The sequence below is a fragment of the Platalea leucorodia genome (genome assembly GCF_965183815.1).
Source record: "Platalea leucorodia genome assembly, chromosome: 3".
Taxonomy (NCBI): Eukaryota; Metazoa; Chordata; class Aves; order Pelecaniformes; family Threskiornithidae; genus Platalea; species Platalea leucorodia.
This window is the reverse complement of record NC_138825.1, coordinates 100,315,961-100,335,242: the sequence shown is the minus strand read 5'-3', so window position 1 is coordinate 100,335,242 and position 19,282 is coordinate 100,315,961. Positions and strand designations below refer to the sequence as shown.

The following is a 19,282-nucleotide window of genomic DNA, read 5'->3' as shown; positions in this document are numbered from 1 at the left end:
GAAAGGAATTGTATTCTGGTTGCAAGCAGCCTGCCAGGAACTGCCCTCTCCCACCCACACTGAGCTGAGAAGATTCCTCAGCTGTCACTATGCCGGCAGATCTGCTCCCCGTGCCAAACACCCTTCACCTCGGTCCTTGTCAGAGGGGGAAGGTATGATAGAGGGGGAAAGGATAACAAGAATACGATGATCTGTAACTGGTGTATCAGTCTCAGGGCAGTGCTGAGACCTGGGAAGCTATCACTGCCTTTCTTCCTCCCCACGCTTTCCTGCACCAAAGCAAGAATTCAGCAGCAGGACAACTGCCTGCTAAAACACAACGGTCTGGCTTGATAAAACCAGGAATTTAGTATCACATTTAAATAACCAATGGCTTAATAATGACAGAAATTATTATCGCTTCTGCTGCTGTACTCATTCACAGTGCTATAAACATGAAATGGTTAATAGGATTAAAACCAAGGCTGAGATTTTTGCCACTCCAATAAACTCACATCCAGAGTGAGTTCAATAATTCTGGTTTTTGTCATATTTTATTATTACATTTAATTTCTCTATATGTATTATGCATCCATATAGCCTAGCAATTAAAGATGACTCATCTAAAAGGCATTTTATGTTTATGTTATTAAAGTTACGTGCACATGCTTTCTAACATATACCCTGTTATCAACCAAACAAGCAAAGGCACGTCCTTCTCTTGATCTGCAGACATAGTCTTAACTATTAGGGGAAGAAAAAAAAAAAACAAAACCAAACCAAACAAAAACCCAAAACCAACCAACCAAAAAAAAAAAAAACAACCCACAAACCAAAAACACTATCCAGAACAAAGAGAGTGTAATCCACAGTTCAAAAAATGAAATTAAAACCAAATCCAAATGTTTTCCTCCCACTACATTATAAAAACTGTGCTTGGCAAAACTCTAGAAGATAGTCAAATATACCTTATCTTTGTTTTTTTCTTTGTTTTTCCCAAGTTGGGCTTCAAAATTACCAACATATAGGATCTCTCTGCCTTACAATCACAATAAAGCATTGTATCTGGAGGTTATACAGCCAACCTGAGCAAGTTACCTCCTAAATATGGTTTAGAAACACCTAACGGGGCTGAAACTTTAATCAGATGCAAGTCCCACTGGCAACTTGCCAAGACCAAAGCCCTACAAGCATCTTGTAGAGTACAGCCATCTTCACGCAACTGCAAGGCTAAAGAGAGCACAAAAATCGTCCGATCGCAATCGACAGCTGCGTGATGGAGACTTGCGGTTCCCAATGACATGCACACGTTCATAAACATGAGAATGACTTGATACTACATCTTCTGGGTTTTAACATGCACAGTCTGTCATGCATAAATAAGGCATGGTGCAGCACAAGTCCAGAGGTCTCACTGCATAAAAACGGCGTTGTGACTGTCATTTCAAATAGCCATTCATTTCCTTTGTAGCATATTTGTTCAATGGCTCACTTAGGTTAACAGTAAAAGTTCACTTTGAACTCAGCGAAGCAGGATGGAGTTCTCGGTGCACACACATCACTCAGTGACCCGAAAGGTAGTTTGCAATTTCACTCGAAATCCGAAAAGACATCTGTTTTTATAATCTAATTAAGTATCTGTCTATGGCTTGCTACCTCTTATTTTTTCAAACCTTTTAAGTAGCAAATAACATTAAAAAAAAAAAAAATCAACAAATCAGAAAGCAGATTTCCAGTGTCAACTCATTTGGATGGGATGAATAGGGAGGTACAGTTTTTTCTTCCATCCATGTTTTGGTAATTTTTTATTATTGCCGTTTTGCAAAGGGAGAAAGCAAGAATCCCGTAAGTGCTTAAAAAAAAATTTAAAAGCAAAAAGAAACTCACAGCAGTGGAAAATTGCCCAGCAGTGTGGGTTTCAAGTGTTTGGCTTAAAAGAGATACAGGTGAAATTAAGCCAGAATCTTCCACAGCCCAGGTGACTCTGCTACCTTTCTAGGGCACCAGTTTTGCTTTCGTCAGGATCAAGGCTTAAGAAAGTTTTTCCAAAACAAATATAATCAAAACAAGGAACTCCCACAAAATGTTCTAGTTTCTTTGAATCTGCATTTTGTACTAAAAATTAGACTGTGAACAAAACTGCATATCAGCTAGTACCTGGGCAGCATGAAAGATAGTTAGATCTACTATAAGCAACTCCTGAGGATCTTACCCATAGTTTTCTCCTCTTTAACATCATATACCACACAGAGTGTGTTGATGTTATCGCTCAGAGAAGGGTGGTGCAAAGTTACCTTTGCCACATCTCTCTCAACCATCTCAAGCACAAGACCAAGCCGAGCCTACACCAGCAGCTGTTATACAATATGCATAGAAGACCAAGCAAGACATATTTTTTATTTGTTAGCTACAGGTGACAAAATTTTTGTTAACAGTTTTTATTCAAATTTTCACCATACCTGGCGTTTTTTCAAATAGTCAAGTGCAATTTGGACGTTCTGGAGTCTGTGAAAACGCATCCGACCTTTTTCTCGGGGCTAAAATTGGAAAACAATAGTTGTGAGATTTTCTTGTCAGACAAAAGAGCAAACAGTCCGATTTAAAAGATACCACGTGAAACATTTGAAACTCTACAATTCTAACGAAGCCAATACCTTTGGTGGAAAAGTGTGCTTTAACAATTTTTTTTTTTTTAAACTGTAGTTGAGATTTTTTAGCACAGTGGATGGCTAGAGAGATCAGTGGTCCCAAACTGCAACTTTCATCCATGCAGGCTGATAGCTGTTTCCCTGTAAAGTACTACTTAGGCCAAGAGGGCTAAAAAGGCCCTACATAAATCTACCTACCGAAACAAACTGCAATATATTATTATAAAAAATTTACAGTATATTAAGCAAAGCAAAACTATAAGTAATGTCATGGACCTTCATGCTGCTCTGATAAACTCTGCGATGGAAAAGCTTACCTTTGTATGCGACTTTATGATTTAATGTTCTTTATTTATGGTATGACTGCATAATCTTTATTATATTGACACATACTTATTTGAAGTATGTAATAAAGATAATACCTTCCTTCAAACAGAATAATACAACATATACAGCCCTAGAATGTAAGTTTAAACTCTTGACTTGGGTAGAACATTATAAAGCTTGAAAAAACCTAACAAGTCACTCTTCTCAAAGCAAAGTCAAAACTAACAAGAAGAAACTGTAAAATAAGCATGAGTGGTGTGTTAATGGAAACATGGCAAAACCGCATGCAGTTAGTGTAAAATCACCAAGAAGAAGAATCACACAGAAAAAGCATACTTTACTTAGCTGTCACAGATCAGCAATGGGAAAGCAGTTAAATTTGTATCATCATAATATCCAAATCCTTCTATTCTTCTTCCTTATTTCAGATTTTTCACAAACTTTCACAGCAATAAACTGAAGCGGACTATAATTGCTAGAGATCAGCCATGAACATGAGTATTTCCTCAGACAGTCACTGCGAAACACACAGGTACAAGCCCAAGCCTTCCTCAACTGCCTTTTTTTACCCCCTTTGGAGTATCAGATGCTTGCCAAAAGGAAACATGGGAAAATGGAGTTGAATAAGAAGCATAAACTAAAACACAATGAATTTTAATTTCCGTTATAGAACCTTCAAATTAGCCCTTTGTTTTTCACACCAATAGCCCAGGATCAAGCCCTGCAGCCCTCGCTATTGAGTAGCTTCCCTGGATGGAACGAAGGACTGCAGACCTGGAACTTGGTTTTCCACAACAAAGAAGGTATCATAAATCCCAAACTACATATTTAGGTATAGCATCTCAGAGGGGAAATATTTTTTTTCATTGTACAGCTAAAATGCAGCGTTTTGAGTTATGTTATGCCCCAGAAAAAAAGCACACAAATTCCACTGAAATCACAACTGCAGCACAACACACGGGGAGCCAAGAAGGCACTCGGGCCCTACAACAGCAAGTTGCTTTAGCAAATGCTAATAATGCAAGGTCTACAAAGGCATGAAACAGCTCACTTGGACTAACAAGCACTCAACGTTTTACACTTTATAAGTAATTATTTTCCTTCTGTTAAATTCCACTGTTAAAATACAGTGAATCGATAATTCCGCATTTGTTCCCAGAAAGACAAACCCTGAAAACAATCCATATATTTAGTACCCAAGGCACTACACAGAGCTGTCATGAACTTCTACTTTGCATATCTGCTTTGAAAAAAATAACAACTATTACATTTGATAAATTCTAAGAAATAGATCTGCACACCTCATTTCAAGATATTATCCAATATTATGTCACATACATCGTGGGTGCAGTAGACTGATGCTTCTAATTAAGACAAATTAAGTTGTTGCCATTGACTTCACAACGGAGAGCCTTCAAGCCTTTGTCTAAATTACTTATATATGGGCAATACTGATTGCAAGTATAAAGTCTTGGTTTAATGGAATTACGGTACGTCCCTACTTATTATTTTAAAAAGATTGTTCTATAGTATCCTGATAATGTTGTCCAATACACATTTGCACCATGGTTTTGTACAGTTTAATGAAAGAAAAGAAATACAAATCTCAAGCCTTTGCATTTCAGCTGTTCTCAAAAAGGATGAATAAAAATTTATTGTTACCATAACTCCATTATAAACATACATATCCTGATTTACCAACATGAGTTCTTTTGTCCTTTCTACAGCACACTACTGCAGCACACCAAACTAAGAATTTACATTAGCAGACACCACACTTCAAACACTACATTAGTACAGTTATGGGGGTCGGCACCTACCCCCTTATCCTCATCCTCCACATCCTCATGCTGTTCATTTGCGCATGCTTCTGTTGAACTCACCAACCGTAAGGTCTTCAAAAAATCTCGCTCTCTTGGCTAATGAATATAACAGACAGAAGACAGGACAGCAAAGACACAAGACAGACCACAAATGAAAAGAAGAGCATGAAAAGAAGAACATAATGAAGAGAACAAATACCAAGCAAGGGAAGTAATGCTCACAAAGAAAGGAAATGACACCTGAGGAGTGTGTTAGACAATTTCAGGGACATTTTATCCTTGCTATTTGTAAGTTACTCCCTTTAATGTGAAGAGATATTAAGCATCCAATAATTGTTAAAAGAAAAATTGTAAAGAAAAGGGAAGAACAGAAGAAATAGCGCATTACCCTAGTAAGAAAAGAAGTCTCACTGCCTACAAGAAATGAAGAGAACAGATTGCACTCCCCCGCAGAATTCACAGTGGAATATTTTACCAACAGAAATACAACTTGTGTCTTTGGTATCAAGTCACAGATTATGGAAAATATCAAAGAAATCTTCAGCAGTCAATATGCAAAGAGTTAACAAACAGAGTAAATGTATATGTAACAAACTGGAACCACTGCGTTCTCATCTAAAAGCTTACCAAGGTGTCTCCAGAAAGGACTTCTAAAAGTGAGATCAAGTTATGTCCATCTCTTAGGTCTTCATATAGGTCATTCACATGCTTTCGAACCTGCACAGATAAATGCAAAAATAAAATATAACATCCCCATTTACACTAGAGCATTCACACTCACATTAACACAGTTCTCTTTTAATATATAGATATACCTCAGATACACCTCGGCATAGCTTTTCAAATTTATTCACTTTAATGACAAATTTACAAACCCAAATTAATTATAACAGGCAAAATTCACATTTATGTCTGCACTCGCACAGTTCCATCACATTTTATTGCATAGTATGAATTTGCAGGTAGTGAATACGTATAGCAATGCAAAATCAGTATCTGACAATTCAAACAATACCAGATATTAATCTATTTTGACCTAAATAATGACCACGTACAGATGACATTATTTAGACCTAATGAACTGTAAAAAAAATATAGAGAACAGAATCCTGTCTTGACGTATATGTTATCCTCAGCATACAAGTTCACTGGAGTCAGGCCAAAAGTTAACACAATTTCCAGCCTTAAACATTACTACTCAAAGTACATCCACCAATTAACAACATGCTTTGTCACCTCAGGTATCCCAGTACCTAGGGAGTTTTCCCAATGGCTCACACATCCACCTTATACAACATACCAAAGAAAGAGGACATTAGGTTGATCTAGTGACGCCACGGACACGTGCAGCCCTTCCCACCAGCTGTTCCAGTGGCAGAGGTTACCACTCCCTACAGCTCTACCACCAGCAGTCACCAACCCAGCCAACCCGTTCCCGTGGTGCCCCCAATAGATGGTCAGCCTTTGCCAGCTGACCTCAGTCAACTAAATTGGGTTGAGAAGGGTTGATAACCAGCAGACCCTGCAAGGCCAACCATGAGTGAGGGAGCAGATATAATGAGAAGAGCGACAGCTGAAAGCCCTAACTTTTCTGATAGGCACAATGAAGCTAGGAGATGTCTGTCCACAGGCCAACTTCTTGCTTCTTAGCATGAGCTTACTTAGCTCAAATATAACTTTATCTGAAATGTCTTTAACCATTTCAGCCAGCTACTCTTTAAACGTAAACAAAGGGCCTGATTTCTCAGAAGCAGAGACATGGCCAGCCAGGGCAGAGGTTCAGGGCTTTCCAGCTACAGTTTAACGTCAGTTCCCTGGTGTTCCCATTGAGGCGTCAGATCAGAAACGCCCTACGCTTCCAGGGGATAAAATACGACATCAGAAATGTCTTCTAAAGTTACCACCTCTCCTAGAGACAAACTGTACTTCCAATATGAGATCTATGGGACACTCCCCTGAGTGCCAACATCTCTGTGTGTCTGACAAGGGCAGCAGGAATCGACCCAGATCTTCGACTCCATGCAACAGCTCTGTTTGCCTGACTTCCACGGGCATTTCTAGATCCATCCTGTTGAATAAATAACTGTCTCCATATTGATGATTAGCTTCATAAACGCATTTTAGTTCAGGTTTTCTTACTTCGAGCATGACGTTACTCTGCAACCTGTTTTTACAAAGACCATCATCTTAATTGGAAATAATATCAGAGCATATTTGTTCTTGTGCTGAAGACTAGCCAGAACAAGTCATCTAGAAGACTGTTCCATAAGGAATTACAACTGATAATATTTTCCAAAATGTTTATACAGACTCTACATACGCAGTCAAGTTATATACATACCAGCGCTCTTATACATATTCATAGCTTTATGCACTCATCCACATACACAAAATAATATAATTTTAATTCTAGTTGTGATTTTAAAAAAACTCCTGTAAGCAATTAATTTAAAAAATTTCCAAGAGAAAAATTATCTGAAAATATTGAAGTACTGTTAAGCCGAACAAAGAAACAGATGTTCTCCTACTGTATCTGTGGTGAAAAAAAGAAAAGGGAAGCCACAAAGGTATCATTAAAATCTCTGATATGAGATTTGATTGTGCTAAACGCTTAGAAGATGAAAAGCACAAGGGTCTTTAATTTTTAACCCAAAACAACTGTTACTTTTCTTTTTCCATTCAAAGAACTATGCCAAACTGAGTCCTAAACTCTTTCCAACAAAAGCAGGCATTTTTTTTACAGTAAAACCCTGTGAGAGGGTTCCCCACTCTCCCTGCCCCTCTGGCCGGGACGTGCCACTCTCCACTCAGGAGTGCAGAATCCCAAGGCAGAGCAGATCCACAGCGCAGGCTGGTGGCCAGAGTCATGGGAGGACGTCAGGTTAAGGACAGAGAAAAGGGATGTACATCTAAAAGACACTGCACCAGCACAGCTGAAGAGCTATTTGTGCAGCATCAAGTCAATGCCCGCGCTCTTTTCAATATAGAGCTCTTGGGAGTTGCCCTACATGCAGGTATCTGAATTATAAGATGAGAAAATAATACCGTTTCTAATATGTCTGCTTTTATTTTCCATTAGATGCAAGCTGATTTGGTAATCCTGCCAGTCCGTTTCTCACAACATACGTTTTGTTGACCTTCTGTTTTTTTCTTATACTATGAGGTTTCCAAAGTATTACAGTGACAACCATCTTCTTCAACTTATCTTTCTAGAAATCACAGATGCTTCAGAGATGAACTCATACTGTGTATGAAGAAAGCGGCATAGAGCCGTCAAAACAAGAAAACCAGCAGTACACCTTGAATGTCTGTCTTAGTTCTGCCACTGGCTGACAACTACTGTGAGGATTAATTATTTAGGACCTACTATGTTGGTATGCTGGTACAAGACAACGTGATAAGGAAATTCCAATATCCTGAACAGTAGATGTGCACCTAAAAAGATGTATTTGAGCAACTGATGTGCAGCAAGCATGTTCGCTCAAAGCAGCAGATCACTTCTTTTAAAAGGAGCACCTTGTGCTTCTTAAGACATCCTACACCGCCACTTGAGAAAAGCTTGCAAAATCACCTCTCTCAACTATCACTTGAGCAGGTCTTGTCTCTCAACATATGTAACGAATTCCTAGATCTTTAAACGCACAAGAAACAATTATTACTATTTCATTGCTGTTTTGCCGCCACATTCAGTCTCCTTTAGAACATATAGCACCACAAGCACTAGATGCAGACGAGGGTTCCTGCATGGATCTATGGGATCTGCTGAGCCCCATGGCATTTCATTAAGAATTCTTGTCACTTTTGAATAAAATAATTGAATTGTCAGCCCTACATTTTGCAAGGTCCACGTGTAAAGTAGGCTACATGCTGCCTTGGGCAACTTTTTGCAATATACCCATGCGAGTGTGGCAGATTCGATAACCTGGGCATGAGAAGAGATTCCTTACAGAAGATGTGGGAGATGCTGAGGGCCATCTGACAAAGCTTAAACAAGAGAAGCAAAATGGCTTCATCAGCCAAAAGGAGAGAGGGAGGATTTAAGGCACTGTTTCAGAGGTGATTCACCTTCTGATGTTCATCTTCTGGCATGTATACTATGATGTTTGTGGCAAGGAAAGCTCCACCCCCCTTGATATGAGCATGAGATATTTCATATCATACTTTCCCAGTAAGCTTAAGCTTTGCAGTCTAGTGCCTTGGGGAATCTCCGCTCCCACTAGTAAAAAACAGCTTTTAAAACTGTAGCAGTCACAGAGCTGTAATCTTGCACCCAGACCCCAGCATGTTAAACACTCGACAAATGAAGACCATAAAGATGTCTGCTGCCTCTAAAAGCCAGCAAACTAACACCCCGTATAACTCGCATAGCTTTATCATACTGTTCAGCTGACACATCTGGTTGTCCTTACAATCAAGTTGCTATCGGTTCCAACCTCACATACCATTCTGCTTCTACAGTTGAAGACCCTGGCCCACCAGGCTTGGCTTCCTCTTCTGTGGGCTGGTGTCACAGCAAATCTGTCACCACTGCCTTCAGTCTGCCTGATTCTCATTTCCATCAACAGAAAACGAAGCCATGATTCAGCTGCCTGGGTGCACACCTATAGGGCTAGTTTATGTTTATGTTTATGTTTAGGGGGTATGCCACTTGGCCTCCACCTGCTTCTCCAGAATGACTAAGGTTTGCCGAAGACCTGCTAGCCAGTCCCCCACAGATGTCTGTCCTGAATACCCTTACACATGTCAAACAGCCCTAGATGTCCATACTTAGGGAACTGAATCTGCACACAGGCCTTTGACACAGTCCCCCACAATACCTTTCTCTCTAAATTGGACAAATAGGATTTGATGGGTGGACTGTTCAATGGATATGGAATTGACTGTATGGTTGCATCCAGAGGGTAGTGGTCAATGGCTCAATGTCCAGATAGAGAACCTGGGGGTGCTGGTTGACAGCCAGCTGAACATGAGCCAGCAGTGTGCTCAGGTGGCCAAGAAGGCCAATGGCATCTTGGCTTGTATCAGGAATAGTGTGGCCAGCAGGACCAGGCAGGTGATACTGCCCCTGTACTTGGCACTGGTGAGGCCGCACCTCAAATATCATGTTCAGTTTTGGGCCCCTCACTACAAGAGGGACATTAAGGTGCTTGAGTGTGTCCAGAGAAGGGCAACAAAGTTGGTGAAAGGTCTAGAGCACAAGTCTTATGAGGAGTGGCTGAGGGAACTGGGGTTGTTTGGTCTGGAGAAGAGGAGGCTGAGGGGAGACCTTATTGCTCTCTACAACTACCTGCAAGGAGGTTGTAGCGAGGTGAGGGTCAGTCTCTTCTCCCAGGTAGCAAGCAACAGGACAAGAGGAAATGGCTCAAGTTTCACCAGGGGAAGTTTAGGTTGGATATTAGGAAAACCTTCTTCACCAAAAGGGTAGTCAGGCACTGGAACAGGCTGCCCAGGGAAGCGGTTGAGTCCCCATCCCTGGAGATATTTTAAAGACGGGTAGATGTAGTACTTCGGGACATGGTTTAGCGGTGGACTTGGCAGCGCTAGGTTAACAGTTGGACTTGATGATCTTAAAGGTCTTTTCCAACCTAAATGATTCTATGATAACAGTGACGAGTGGTGTCCCTCAGGGGTCCGTACCAGGACCAGTGCTGTTCGATATCTTCATCAATGACATAGACAGGGGGATCGAGTGCACCCTCAGCAAGTTTGCAGATGACACCAAGCCAAGTGGTGCAGCTGACACACCTGAGGGACGGGAGGCCATCCAGAGGGACCTGGACAAGCTCAAGAAGTGGGCCTGTGTGAACCTCATGAGGTTCAACAACAGCAAGTGCAAGGTCCCACACCTGGGTCAGGGCAACCCCTGGTATCAATACAGGCTGGGGGATGAAGGGATTGAGAGCAGCCCTGCAGAGAAGGACTTGGGGGTACTGACAGACAAAAAGCTGGTCATGAGCCAGCAACGTGCTCTCACAGCCCAGCAGGCCAACTGTATCCTGGGCTGCATCAAAAGAAGCGTGGCCAGCAGGTCGGGGGAGGTGATTCTGCCCCTCTACTCTGCTCTGGTGAGACCCCACCTGGAGTCCTGCATCCAGCTCTGGGGTGCTCAGTACAGGAAGCACATGGACCTGTTGGAGAGGGTCCAGAGGAGGACCACAAAAATGATCAGAGGGATGGAGCACCTCTCCTATGAGGAAAGGCTGAGACAGCTGGTGTTGTTCAGCCTGGAGAAGAGAAGGCTGCGGGGAGACCTTATTGTGGCCTTTCAATACTTAAAGGGGGCCTACAAGAAAGATGGGGACAGCCTTTTTAGCAGGACCTGCTGCAATAGGACAAGGGGTAATGGTTTTAAACTATAAGAGAGTACATTTAGAGTAGATATAAGGAAGAAGTTTTTTACAACGAGGGTGGTGAAACACTGGAAGAGGTTGCCCAGAGAGGTGGCAGATGCCCCATCCTCGGAAACATTCAAGGCCAGGCTGGATGGGGCTCTGAGCAACCTGATCTAGTTGAAGATGTCCCTGCTCATTGCAAGGGGGTTGGACTAGATGACCTTTAAAGGTCCCTTCCATCCCAAAGCATTCTGTGATTCTATGATAGTGATCTCTATTTTTTGCCATGGGTCACAGCAAAGAACAAGCCATCTTCCATAGCAAGCCTGTTTCTTACAATTTTTCTTGATAGTCTTAGTTGTGTTGTGCTGATACTGGAACAAAATCTATAGTTTTACACAATAAAACCACAAGCTGCTTATGCGTGCAGGGGTAAGAGGGGAAGAACTGTCCCCTCTGCTTCTGCAAGCAAAACCAGCTTGGTCTTGAAAAGGGCAGACAGAAGATACACAGGCTGGAGTACAGTAGGAAGGTCGCTCTTACGCTGCCACACCTCTATGAAAACACAGAAGAATCACCCCCTTTTTCTTATTCAGAAGTAAATCTGGCAGGAAAACAAGGTTGTGGCCCTTTCTGCACGTACAGTGGGTGCACACCCAGCATACGCGCAGGGAGACCTCACATTCATGTTATGGTACAACATATTGCAGACTAGCACCTAAAATGCAAGGGGCCACATCCTCAACTGAGATAGCGTAGGAAGGAGCGGAAACAAACGTTCATGTGCTGCAGCATCTAGAGTCAAGGCCAAAGAGGCAGGAGAGAGTACGTAATCAGATCAGGCAGGAATGACCAGAAGCAGCTCCCATGTACCGGAGGCCGCCAGGAACTCCCCGAGGGAGGCGAGGCAACTGCCGCAGCCCTGGCAGGCTGCAGGGCTTGGAAACAAGGCAGACACCTGTGCTCACACGCTTGCAAACTTACCCATTTTGTACACGATGAGGAAAGCAGACTATTGTAATCAAACATCTTTCTTAAAACATCAGGATTCTCCTTATCTATGTTATAATTAAGCTGAACTGATTGTTAAGAGAATATGCCAAACCAGACCTTTTCTTACAGTTTCCAGAACAGCCAAAAATTAAAATCAAATCTGAATCACATTTATTTTGAATAACTGAAGTTCAGCTGACAAGCCTTTACAAAATCAGTGTCATCCCCAGGCATTATCAAGAATTATAATAATATGCATGCAACAGAGGCTTTCCAGACCACATAGCCTGGGAAAGTCTTTTCAAGTGCCGCTCTCTTCACTTCTGGAAGCAAAGTTAATTAAATGCCCGGCACAAACATAAAGCATTACCACTCTTCCAAAGGAAAATGGGATAAGGCTCAAAAGTTAGAACTGTAACAGGTGTGTTTGGGGAAAAAAGGGTCAGGCCTAAATTACCACTGAGGTCACTGATAAGTCCAAATGACCGCTGGCACAAGGCCACCGTGAGTTTCACAATAAACTTCAAATTTATTCTTTAAGAATTGGATTCAATGCCATGGAAAAAAGATCCCTCAAGACTCCCATTCACTTCAGCTACAGTAAAACGCTTTTCTCCGAGATAATAGACACAGATAGTTAAGAGCTCCTATAATTACACTATCCCACAGAAAATGTCATCGGCATTCAGAGAGCTGAAAGACTGCTGGGGCCACTGCACGAGACCCTGACATCTTGAGGAGTTTCCCTAATGTTTCAGCTTCCTAAAAATGTATTTAAGCTTGTTTTTAAAAGACAAACTGTATTAAAAGCTCTAGTAATGAGGAAGCAGTTTTCTCTAAGTTTTGAAAATTTGTATGTTTTAGTCCTTTCACCTTTAAAAATTAAGGAATCACACTGGCAGGTCTAACTGCATGGTAACAAATAAACGTATGACACGAGTAAAGAATAAAAAACCTCTCTTATGAAAAGTTGTATTTATGTACAAAAATAAAGGTTTACTATGCCAACACATGCAGCATGATTCATGAGAAACACTCTAAAATTCTGAATAGTTTGTAACAAGATCCACACAGCATGTAACTGTCAAAACATCAGATTTGTCAAAATATTCCCACGTGACTGATCTGCCAAGCAAGGCTGCTTCTTCAAACATCTTCAAGACTACTTATATTGCTCTACAGACATCTTAGATTCCCCCATGTAGAGCACACGTGGGTTGCTCGATACGCAGCAGGGCCATCCCACCTCGCGTAGTTTCCATCCCAACGAGCTGCTCACCGCAGCGAGGCGCTGAGCTGTGGTCCATGACCAACGTGATGTCACGCCAAGAGACCAGGGAGCCGAAGCGGTTACATGCAGATTGACATCCTCCCCCTGAGTCTCTCATGTTCTTTAATCTCCTTACTTTAAACCCAAAATTTATTTCTGGGGAAAAAACAAACTGTAAACACACACCCTGGTCATGATCTTTGTTTTGTGCTGAATCCTATAATAAACTGCACCCGTTCTGTTAAAAATAAACGGGCACACAAGTTCTGGCAGAATTCAGTCACTGGCTAACCCTGCGACAGTGGCCTCCGGGCACAGCTTTCCGCGGCGGACCGGCGCAGAGCGCAGGCAGCCGGAGTGCTGGGCTGGAGATGGTGCTGTTCCCCCGCCTCCGGGCAGGCACGCAGGCCCCAGCGCTGGGCACCCGCCGCCCAGGACACGCCAGCTGGCTCCCCCGGACCAGCAGCACCGGGCCCGCAGCCAGGGCCAGCGGTGAGACGGCACAAGAGAAAAACTTGTGCCCAGTCTCTTGTATGCCTGTTCACTTGCAAGCAAAGTCTGGTGAATCCAGTTTTAGGTCCAGTGGTCCAAAACTCACTTTCACTCTTTTCTTTTGCTCGCCAGTCTGATAATCCACTCCACAGCAAACATTTCTTGCAGTTCAGTGAAAATAAATCATTCTTTGTTTCATACTCAGGAATAATTTTGTAGCTGTTTGACTTCAGATATTAATTTTCCCAAATAGCAGGCAGAGTTAAACGCTACTCCATTTCATAAAGCCCTTTACCACTTCAAATACTTTTACTAAGTCACCTTTAAACAACTCTCCCATCCAAAGCGAGTTCAACGCCCCTGATCTTTCTTTAGAACAGTTGTTTCCTAACTGAAGATTCATCCTTGGCTGCACCCTTGGATTCATCCTTCACTTTCTCATCTGGTCAATGCTATACACTCTGTTAGCATGAGAACTTTGTGATTCAAACACATTTCACACATTCCACCCCTCTAAAGCTCTGTCCTTGTGTCTACGCTTGGATCAGTCACAATTTTTTTTTTTTTTTTTTTTTACACTAACTCACATCTCTTCCAGACAACTTGATCATCCAGTTAACCCACTGCTTTTGCATACTCTATCTTGCATTCTGTGCCCAGCCTTCGATTGGTTCATATGTCTCTGGATAACTCTTAATAAACTAACTGCATTTAAAAAAAAGACACTTGTATGGCTTTAAGGTCATTGCTAAATCTTGTCCTTACATTCCTCCTCTTATATTTCTATGCTTGATTTCGTGAAATGCATTCCAATATTCTCCTAATGCCCAGTCAGCAAGTATGCAAGCAGGTGCATAACCTTACATGTATATAAAACAGTAGGACAGAAACACGCACATCCATGAGTCCTTTTCTGGATTTCAGTAGTGTGATACCTGAAATGCCATTATTGTACGGAACAAGTTTAACCCAATGTCATAAATGTAAAAATCCCTCTTTTCTACCTCCTACGGGAAAAAAAAAAAAGATTATTGTCATCCCAGCTCACACATCTCAAATCTTTCTGAAGTAATGGGCTGAAAGGTTCTTTTCAACCAACACTGGTTCAAGCCACCCAGAATACCTCCACAGGTCCTATTCCACTTATGCGTCATCATTAACACATCACTACCCTCACTGTTTTTAACACTTACACAGTCTTGGTCAGCTGCTTGTAATTTTGCATATTGGGAATGGCAACTCCATCTGAGTGGAGCCCACGCTGCGTAGATTCACCAGCTGAGTACAAATGGGTATCTACTAACATAAAATGGCCATCTACTCCATTACTGCTAAAATATTAATTTAGGTTACAGAAATATCCAGCCAGCTTTGTATCTATTTCACCAAAGTAACCCTCATTCTACAGACAGCCCTCAGCGAGCACAGGGGACAGATGCCACACATGGCATGTTCCCAGCCCACTGACACTTCTTGCACCAGTTGTGATTTTAATGCACAGCATGTCCATCTCTCACCCGTGTTTTGCACCTCAGCAACCTTTTATGATTTCTCCTCAATGCAGTACTCTTTGTTCAAATGCTTTTGTGTATAAGACTATATAAAGATATTTATAAAACTTAGAAAGACTTAAAAAAACCCTGCATTATAAAACCTTCTCTACATCTCTATCACATTTTCTAGCTGTTCGGAGATAGCGCCTCAGCACATATTACTGATGATAATTGAAGTGTGACTCACAACCTGCTTAAAGCCTCACTTGTGACATTTATCCTATCCCCTTTTTAAAATACTTTACTTACAAAAGTATAAATACAAATTAATTAAGAATATAATGCAAACATCACTAAGTTTCACTTTACAGGGTAGGTCCCTGAAAGAGAGCATTCTCACTGGAACTGTAGGATTGATGCAGACTGAAATCACTAATTTAATGAAAGCACACGCTTTAGTAAAGAACATGGCATTGATCAGCTCTAAGACTCAGAACTGAGTATTATTTTGCCAGAGAAGGGCCAGGCCTTACTAGGCCGTCACAGAATAACACAACTGTAAGGCTAAAAAGGACTGAATGGATCACCTCACCTGACCCAGTGCAGTGGAGCAGACTGAGTTTGGCTAGAACATGCCAGAAATGCTTCTCTAATTTATGATTGAAAATTAAAATGAAGGAAATTCTACAGTGTAATACATGTACTTCAGTGTTTTATTATGTTTACTTGTTTTTCGGGAATGGGGATTTTTCCTTGCTAATCTTCAAACTAAATCTTCTTCTGTAAACTAAGCTGAATGTTTTGTTGTTCCCCCTCCCTTAGAACCTAACCTCAGAAAATACTTCTTCACCAGCCTCTGCATAACCACCTTTTACATACCGAGGACACGTTATCACGTCTCCCTTCAGTCCTCTCTGTTTCAGACTAAACAAACTCAAATATCACAACCTGCCCCTGATTTTTCAAGAAAACTTCTTATCTTCTTACTGCTTTATTCCAGACAGCTGCAATCCTCTTGTCATCGCAAAGATCAGGAGTTGCGCAGCCAGGCGGAGTTTCACAACTGTATGCCCACAAACAGGCTTGTGTCTCTACGAAAAGGCAGAATTACGAGCTGTCTCCTAAGCAGGAGTGCGGAGCTCTTCTGTAGCTCCTGGAGCTCCCCGGGCACAAGCCAACACAGGCCAGTACAGGCGATGGACCTTGGTAAGAACCGTGGCAGGGTGAGGGTCACACTTGTTGCTGACAACATGACAAAAGGCCTAAGCCAAGAAAGGTACAGCCGCAGTGTTAGAGAATCGGGGGTATCACCACAAGGATGAAGTGACAGAGCTCAAATCCTCGCTTGAGGATGTGGCAGGGCAAGGGCAGCGGGTGCTCGGATGCTGCCTCTGGGTGGAAGGGAGATGGGTCCTTGCTCGTGTGTGTGGCCTCCCAGAGCCAGGCGATGCTGCTGCAGCACCTGATGGCAGCCACAACAGCAGCAACAATCGATGGCGCTGGCTCTTCCTAGTGCCAGGTCTAGCTGCGGCTGTTACCGATGGCAATATCCAAGCAAACTGTATCTGGGATCCTTCTGTTCAAATTTTGTGACAGTAATCTGCTAATGAGACTACATGTGGTAGCATGTCAAAAAATGTAGACACACCACATACACTGCTTCCCCTTTGTCCACCTGCTTTCAAAGACCAGTTGTTCCACAGTCTTCCCAGGGAAATACCCTGCGATGTCTGCAACTCCCCGTTCTTTTCTTCTGCTTGGGAGAGAGGTATTACACTTACTTTAACTGCAGACTCCTAGGAGTCCCCTGCTCTCTCTGAATTCTTAAATAGAACAATAAAATGTTATAAATCACTTCAATTAGTTCCTAACTGTTGGGTGAATAAAGCTGGGCAACCAGAAAGCACATAACTTACCTGAATATTCTTTGATCTGCTCGTTCCTTACCTGAATTTTACCCTCATCTTATTAAAATGTGTTTTGTCAAGTCAATATTTTGTATACTGAAGAGGCCGGAGTAATTCACTTTTCTCCACCATTCAATACTACTTCTCATTTTTTTCCCTTAGTAATGCATCCATACTCTTTCTTATTCATATTCTGACATAATCACAGAACCTTTCTCCTGCGGATTTTATGTCACACTGTAACTCCTTCTGGACCTTTTCCTAACTCCTTCATACACATCTTTAGTCCCGCTGCCCTTATTTCCACTTCCTGTATGGCTCCTTTGTGGTTCACGCGTCTCTTAAAAGCAGCAGTATATTCTATACGATGCCTCCTATCTGTTCTGCCTGTCTGCAGCTTGCCTTTGTGCCTCCAACACAAACGCCTTCAATAACTGCCAGATCTGCATTCCTCCCTCTCCTGGATTACTTCCCCAGGAGACCCTACCTATTGCTTTCCCTAGTTCTGCTGCTTAGACGTTCATTGTTCTTTTTTTACTTCTCACTTTTCTCCTTTCTTTGAAAGGTTAGCCTAGGATTTTGCAATCACTTGCTGTTAAGTTACCTCCCCTTTTTAAATTTTGAAGCAGTCCCTCCCAATCAGTCCAGACCTAACTAACTAGCAGCGTTGCTAGCGACTCTCTGAGCCTGACAGGCCGAAGGTCTCTCTGGCTGGCACTTCTCTCACAAGACCCGTGTCCACACCGGAGGCAGCCACCCCAACTCCTGCAGCAGGCAGGGAACAGAACAGCAAGTGTGCCCTGACCTGGTTTGCACAACTGCTTGGGGATGAGCTGAGTTGTGCCACAGAAATGCCTCCTTCTTGCATAGACTACAGAGGGCACCTTTGCAGGTGTTCAGATACAGACCTCCACATCTGCTCTTCCCGTCAGTTATGAGGATAAATGATTTTCCCCATTGCTACACAGTCCTGTCCTTCCAATGCTAGTTAGCAACCAGAAATCTGCTGTCAACCTCCCTGTTCCAGTTCAACGCCTCAAACCGACAGCAACCACGGTCACCTTCTGTCCCATCTTATCTTTGGCCAGAGACACACTGCAGTGTTTCAGTTACACAGTGCCACCACTTCTCTTCACCCTTCATCCTTCCAACTTGCCCTCTCCTTTCCAGCCCTGTACTACGTGTCACCAAATATACCTCATCAGGGATGAACTGTTTGAAGTATGCAAATGTAATGCCAATAACATCAAACTCAGCCAATAAATCTGGCTTTCACAGCTTAAAACTACAGGGATACACTAACTCAGGCAATGCACGCTCACTGCTCTGGTGAGACCCCACCTGGAGTCCTACATCCAGCTCTGGGGTCCTCAGCACAGGAAGCACATGGACCTGTTGGAGAGGGTCCAGAGGAGGGCCACTAAAATGATCAGAGGGATGGAACACCTCTCCTATGAGGAAAGGCTGAGACAGCTGGGGTTGTTCAGCCTGCAGAAGAGAAGGCTGCAAGGAGACCTTATTGCGGCCTTTTAATACTTAAAGGGGGCCTACAAGAAAGATGGGGACAGACTTTTTAGCAGGGCCTGCTGCAATAGGACAAGAGGTAATGGTTTTAAACTAAAGGAGGGTACATTCAGACTGGATATAAGGAAGAAAATTTTTTACAATGAGGGTGGTGAAACACTGGAAGAGGTTGCCCAGAGAGGTGGCAGATGCCCCATCCTCAGAAACATTCAAGGCCAGGCTGGATGGGGCTCTGAGCAACCTGACCTAGTTGAAGATGTCCCTGCTCATTGCAAGGGGGTTGGACTAGATGACCTTTAAAGGTCCCTTCCAAACTGAACTATTCTATGATTCTATAGCCAGTAAAATATAAGGCTGGCAGACATAATATTATTCTGATTAAAGCCAAGGTACTGTATTTCAGTAGGCACATGAAGATTTTAAACATTATGTTACTATCTTTAAATTTCCTTGTTCAAAGCACCATAAACACCTTTAGCAGACAATACCATTCT

At 42.4% G+C, this 19,282-nt stretch overlaps 1 protein-coding gene across 7 annotated transcripts in view; it reads right to left on the bottom strand.

The window, feature by feature from the left end:
- DST (dystonin) overlaps nucleotides 1–19,282 on the bottom strand; it is a 302,794-nt gene that overhangs the window by 192,335 nt on the left and 91,177 nt on the right. For all 7 annotated transcript variants that reach the window (XM_082306929.1, XM_082306927.1, XM_082306930.1 and 4 more), the window contains 2 exons: nucleotides 5,405–5,494; nucleotides 2,439–2,516 (listed from right to left, as the gene is read on the bottom strand). In XM_082306929.1, the coding sequence (XP_082163055.1) occupies nucleotides 2,439–2,516; nucleotides 5,405–5,494 (168 nt within the window). The remainder of the gene's footprint in view (nucleotides 1–2,438; nucleotides 2,517–5,404; nucleotides 5,495–19,282) is intronic.